We start from the raw sequence: 6,739 nt of genomic DNA on the forward strand, positions 1-6,739 counted from the left end.
ATTTGGTTTTCCATGTAATGATATTCCAAGAATTTGGATTTTGTGTATTTGGTTGGAAATGGAAAAGTTTGTTGTAGTTAAGTGTAGTTTAGGAGTACTGGATCAAGACTTGTAAAACTTGCAGCGAAGTAGGGAATCAAAACCTTTTGAAACCTACAATCTCTAATATCTCTCTCCCTCTCTATCATTTGCAAGCCTCCATCAAAATGGAAGTTGTTTTCCTCTTTTTAAATACATTTGAATTTTCCATAGAGCAATTCTTTCCTCTTCCAAACAACCCAAGTATTAGGTGCAAAATTGAATAATGACTTTGGAAAGCTCTCTCTCTCATACCTCTCAACACCTCTGAACCCAACACCACCCAACACCTCTCAACACTTCTCACCACCCATCTCTCCCTAAGCCCATACCCATACCCAAACAACTAAGCCCAGATCCAACCCAGAGAGCCAGCTACTGTTTTATTTCAATGTTTGGGGACTTGTTTTAAAGATGCGCTAAGTAGATTTGGTTTCAAACAAGTGTTTGTTTTTTCATTGGTTTTGAGTTTAAACTAATAGGACTGACGCTAATCATGATTAGCTTAGTAAAGCACGAGCATAGCAGAGCGGCAGAAGAAGAGTTTTCTTGATGCAAGTTTGTGTTGGAACTCTAAGATACTGGTGTTTTCTCTTTGCAGACTGGTTTTTTCTGTGTTTTTTGCATGATGAGATACTACCACGCGAGCTGGGATTGGAAGCTGATGAGACAATGGAAGGTCTATATAAACAATCCTTCACTGTTTCTTCATCATCTCAACACCACCTTTGCCCTATCTATCAAAATAACCATGGCCAGTTCCAAAGATCAAAACACCTTTACCCAAGATCACTCAAACAACATGGAAAACCTTTCTTCTGATTTTGCCCAAAAAGTTCGTTTGCCTTATAAATCAGCTCCTACTATTGTTTACTCAGACCGTATGAAATCAAAACTGTTGGATCATAATAAACTAAGCATTTTTATTCGTGTCTTGGATGGAAAAATAGTAGCTGGAAATCTGCATGCTGGTCTGGAAAAACTTTGGGCGCCTTTCAAGATAGTTAAGATGGAGTTTTATAGAAATGAAATCTTTCAGGTCTGGCTAGAGAACCAACACCAACTGGAACTGATCCTCAAAAGGCAACCTTGGATTGTGTCACAGCATATCTTGCAGATTGAACCTTGGATAGATGTGAAGGAAAACAAGGAACTTGATTTCAATAAAATCCTCATATGGGTTCAATTACTAAACTTTCCTGAGATTTTTTAGGACAAGGAAATAGTTGAGAAAAACTTACTTGAATCTGGTTGTTTCGGACCAACCCAACTGATGCACTTAGAACTATATCCAAAGCATAAAGAAATTGCTGAACTAACAAGAGTCAAGGTGTTGCTTGATGTTAAAGACCCTATTCCACCTGGTTTTAAGCTTCCGGAATTGATTAATGGAGCAGAATGGATCCAATTTGCTTATGAGTATCTACCAATATTTTGCTTTCGGTGTGGTTTCATTGGACATATTCAAGCCTCATGCAATTACAACAATGCTGATTTTTGTGCTGAACCTCAATTCACCTCAACTGGTTTGAAGTCTACAACGCCAAGAATCGCATTTTTCCTAAACCAATTGTTGAGCGCCCTCTCCAAGAATCTCAAGTAATATCACCAACTGAACCACCTCAAGGACATTACCCTTTTCTCACCAGGAACTCTTTTAATGAAGGAGGGTTGTATACTTCAATGAAAGGACCAAATGATGATGGTTACAATCTAGGACCATCAGGTAAAGGTAAAGGACCAATGATAATGGAATTAAACACCCCTGATTCTAATATGGGCACAGGTCAGCATTTTAATGAAGACTGGATGATCAATGACAACCCTGTCAACTCTGAAGCCATTTTTCCTTATCAACTTGGTTTTAACCATCAACTCCCTGTCATTCAGTTTAATACACTTCCACAACAGCCTTTCTATGCAGGAGCATCACAGATAGAAACGTCTAATCCTAATGTGGTTCCTTTGGTTGATCTTACTACGCAGTTTGATGGCGGGGAAGCGGAACAGATGAACCAGTTCAAAAGGCAAGAAATTAGTCAAGGAAAAGCTTCTGATACTGATGGAAACTATACCCAAGTCCAGACTGAAGGGGTGGACAGCTATAACAGGGAAAGAGAGCAGCGGCGAAAAACTCCACTTAATATAATTATGGAGGATCGTGAAAACTCCATGTCTTCAAATAGTAATACCTTGTGCCTATCTGGCAGGCGTAAGAGAAGCCAGACAGTGAAGGTAGCTGCCCGCAAGCAGCTTCACCCCAAGCCATGAATTGCATCAGCTGGAACTGTCAAGGATGTGGCCGTTCCTCGACTTTGGAGGAGCTTAAAAAGAAGATTTCTATTATTATGCCTTTGTTTATTTTTGTAATGGAAACTAAATGTAGTAACCTATATAAAGCTACTAGTATGATACGTAGATTGGGTGACTATAGTTCCTTTGTAGTGCCAAGTATGGGTTTGTCAGGTGGTATGTGGTTGTTGTGGGAAAGTTTTGTGGAGGTTGAAGTGTTGGGATCTGACAGCTGGTTTATCCATTGTAATGTCGACTTATCTATGAATGGGAAGGATGAGAGTTTTATTTTGTCTTGTGTTTATGGAAATCCAAAACTGGCAATTCGTAAGATGCAATGGGCTGTTTTACCTCTGTTGAAGCCGCAAAATGATGAAAAATGGATAGTGATGGGGGATTTTAATGATCTAACAACCCAGACTGAAAAGAGGGGTAGTCGACCTTTCAATTATGCACAAGCCATACCTTTTCTGGATATAATTGCATCTTGTGAATTGATCGACTTGGGTTTCATTGGGAACATTTTCACATGGACAAATAAACAAGTTGGACGACGAAGAATATGGGAACGACTCGATAGAACTCTGGTTAATGCTGCTTGGATTCTTCATTTTGTGAACACAAATGTTTATCATCAAATGTCTATGACTTCTGATCATAAGTTCTTGTTCATCAAAGTTTGCAATGAACCAAATCACCTTCCAAGACCTTTTCGTTTTGAAGCCATGTGGTTACAACATAGGAGCTGTACTGAACAAGTTCAGTTGGCCTTCGAAGTTGACGCTGCGGGCTCTCCCTCTTTCACCTTGTGTAATAAGCTAAAGCAATGTCAGAAGAACCTCAAATGGTGGAATAAGAACATTTTCGGGCTTTTGGACACCAAAATGCAAGATGCGCAGCACAGACTTGAGCAAATTCATTCTTACTCAAACCGACCCTGGGGATGATTTGTTTGCGGCTGAGCACACTCAAATTCAAAGATATAATGATCTTCTTGTCCAACAGGCTACTCACTGGTGTCAGAAATCTTGCTCTGACTAGTACAAGTTCGGTGACCTGAATACCAAGTATTTTCATGCTCTAGTCAAATGTCGTTGTCAAAGATCTTTCATTCACCAGATTAGCAACCCTACAGGTGCTATACTCACAGAAAGGCGACAGATTGGAGATAGATTGACGGATTTCTTTGCAAATTTAATGACAACTTCTGAACCTTCTCTTGATTCGGAAATTCTAAATGTAGAGACACCAGCTTTGTCCACTGAGGATCTTCTTTGTCTCGTGAAGCCAATTGATAATAAGGAGATTTTGTTCGCCTTAAAACAAATGCACCCTTTCAAAGCTCCAGGGCCAGACGGTTTCCAAGCAATATTCTTCCATCACTTCTGGCATCTTGTCGGACCACAGGTGTGTGATGCGGTAAACAGATTTTTTACCCAAGGATCTTTTTCACTACAGCTTAATCACTCTTTCCTTGCATTAATCCCAAAAATTTCACATCCTACATCCCCTGAACATTATCGCCCAATCTGCCTAACTAATGTTGTGCATAAAATAATCTCAAAAATTATTATGAATAGGTTACGACCTATTCTGAGGAAAATAATCAGCCCTTATCAAACCGCTTTTCTTCCACAGAGAAGTATCCATGACAATGCTCTTCTAGCAAATGAGTTTTATCATAAAATTAGAGGTCGTGGAAATAGGAAATCCAAGTTCTTTGCTTTAAAGATTGACATGCAAAAAGCTTTTGATAAACTTGAATGGTCTTTCCTTAGATTTGTTCTTACCAAATTTGGATTTTCTATTGATTGGATTAACCGCATTATGTTTTGTGTGGAGAAAGTTTCATATTCTATTATTTTAAATGGAGCTGCTCATGGTTTCTTCAAACCAACAAGGGGTCTCAGGCAAGGAGACCCTTTATCTCCGTATCTCTTCATTCTATGCATTGAGATTCTATCTCTGAATTTTCTGAAGTTACAAAGACAAGGTTTAATTCATAGCTGCCGTCTTGCAAGACATTGTGCTGCTGTTTCCCACCTTATGTATGCTGATGATCTCTTTGTATTTGGGAAATGTGGTATGCCGGAGCAATATCACTTGAACAACTTGTTAACAGAACACTGCAGAGTATTTGGTCAAACAATTTACAGAGACAAGTCTCAGATTCTTCATCATCCAAAGCTCCACAGGAGGCTGGTTTATTTTCTCCGCAAATCCTTCAAAATGCCATCCACCAGCTGTATGCCGACCTATTTGGGAATACCAAATCTTACTGGCAGAGGGCACATTCATAAATTTGCTCCGTTACTCCAGCGTTTTCAAAATAAGCTTGCTGGCTGGAAGTCGAAGATTCTATCTAAAGCAGGCCGTCTAACCTTGGTAAATTCCGTTTTATCTTCAATACCGACTCACACTATGTCTTACACTTTACTACCGGCAAAAATTGTTGACACTATGGATGTAATAAGAAGATCTTTTCTCTGGGGGCACTCTCCTTCTGAACGCAAGATGCATTATTTTTCTTGGAGGCTAGCATGTACTGCCAAGGGTAATGGAGGACTTGGCATCAAAGACCTACAACTTCAAAATTATGCCCTGTTTGCCAAAAAAGCTTGGGATTTGCTGCCGCAAAATTCAATGTGGGCGATACAGATGAAGGGCAAGTACTTCCATTCAACAAGCTTTCTAAATGCAAAAATTTGAAGTAATGACTCTATCATGTGGAAGCAACTTTGTGCGGTGCGAAAGGTGATTAAAGCTGGTGGTGTTTGGAACATTGCGACTGGTTCATCAATTAATGCATGGGAGGATGCTTGGATTTTAAATGACAATGAACGTCTGTCGATGCCTTCAAAACCACAGGCATGTGATTTGGGGTTAGTAGCTGATTTTATAAACCATTCTAATAACACATGGAATTTGGAATTGCTTCGTCAATTTTGGCCGACTGATTTTGTACATAAGATCGCTTCCATTCCGTTGTTTCACACGACTGACTGTGATAAACTCGAATGGAAGTGGACCAGCTCGGGATGTTTTTCTGTGAAGTCAGCATATAATGGATGTCTGCATTTGGTGAATTCCGGGAGTAGTTTGGTGTGTGAACAAAGGTTTTTGTTCAAATTTGTATGGAGACTCAAGTTACCTTTTCGAATCAGATTTTTCTTGTGGCAATGTTTGCAGGGTGTCATCCCCACAGTGGATCATTTGGCATTCCTTCATTTTCAAGTTTATGCGCGGTGTACTCTATGTGAGACTACTGCAGAGACTCCATTTCATGTTTTCTTCGAATGCAGCTTTGTAAGGGCTGTATGGTGTGGTGCAAATTGCATGTCAATGATCGACGACGTCCTCTACTCTTCTGTTCAGGATTTTAAACAAAGAATTTTCCAGATGTTCAATACAGTAAGGAAGCAGCCTGAAGGGGATACTTAAGTTTGCCTACTGGGATTGGGTTTGTGGTTTATTTGGCTTGCAAGAAATGATTCACATTTCAACCGCAACAGTCCAGATCCTATTGTTTACATCAGAAAGATTTATGGACAGCTGCAAATTCTTAAAGACATCCTAGATGAAAAAGAATAAAAGGAGCTCATCACTATATATATTAAGTGGCATCCACCTATTGAAGGATGGGCAAAACTCAACATAGATGGAGCGGCCCTTGCGAATCCGGGATTCGGAGGTGCTGGGTGTGTTTTACGAATGGCTAATGGGCAGTTTATTATGGATGATGCGATCCCAATACTCCACACCTCCAACAGTTTGGCTGAGTTTTTGGCTATGTTATATGGTATCCAATTGGTTATAAGACTTCGCATCCGTAAGATTGAATTAGAAACTGATTCACAATTGTTGTACAAATACATAACTGCTACAACGGTTGATACAAATTGGATGTTGGCGAAAATAAACAGGGAAATCTTCTCCTTGTTACAAAAATTTGAGGAGTTCAGAATTCATTGGTGCTACAGGGAGGGGAATTCAAGCGCTGACTGTTTTGCTTCTCATGCTACTAGTTTGGCATCGTCAGATACGAGGAGGGAACACCCAGATGCAGAAAACACTTCATGGTCTTTAGATGACTTAAGTTTTTTACCTCCTTTCTCTTCAGTTTGGCTGCATCGTTCACCTATTTTTGCTGCTTCAGTCCTAGCTTTTGATGCTTGGGGCTTTTGTAAATATAGACTTATTAATAAATAATGAATTTAGCTTTTCGACAAAAAAAAAAAAAAAAACATTTGAAGAATCTGTTTTCTAGTTTTTCATTTTCCATTGTGAACCAAACATTCAAAAGTTTTCAATTTACTTGAAAACACTTTTTTTTTCTCAATTTTCCTTGAACCAAACATAGCCTAAAGCT

The 6,739-nt window shown here is 39.3% G+C and overlaps 1 protein-coding gene across 1 annotated transcript; it reads left to right on the forward strand.

The window, feature by feature from the left end:
- The first annotated feature begins 2,531 nt into the window (after positions 1-2,531).
- Positions 2,532-3,317, forward strand: LOC147515982 (uncharacterized). The gene has a single exon (XM_086593122.1). It carries the CDS (start codon positions 2,532-2,534, stop codon positions 3,315-3,317), a length of 786 nt encoding a protein of 261 aa, XP_086449248.1.
- The last annotated feature ends 3,422 nt before the right edge of the window (positions 3,318-6,739 follow it).

The sequence above is a fragment of the Coptis chinensis genome, chromosome 2 (assembly GCF_015680905.1).
Source record: "Coptis chinensis isolate HL-2020 chromosome 2, ASM1568090v1, whole genome shotgun sequence".
Lineage (NCBI taxonomy): Eukaryota > Viridiplantae > Streptophyta > Magnoliopsida > Ranunculales > Ranunculaceae > Coptis > Coptis chinensis.

Bases quoted from the DNA above. Each gene is read 5' to 3' on its own strand.
- LOC147515982 (XM_086593122.1), top strand. From the start codon at position 2,532: ATGGGTTTGTCAGGTGGTATGTGGTTGTTGTGGGAAAGTTTTGTGGAG.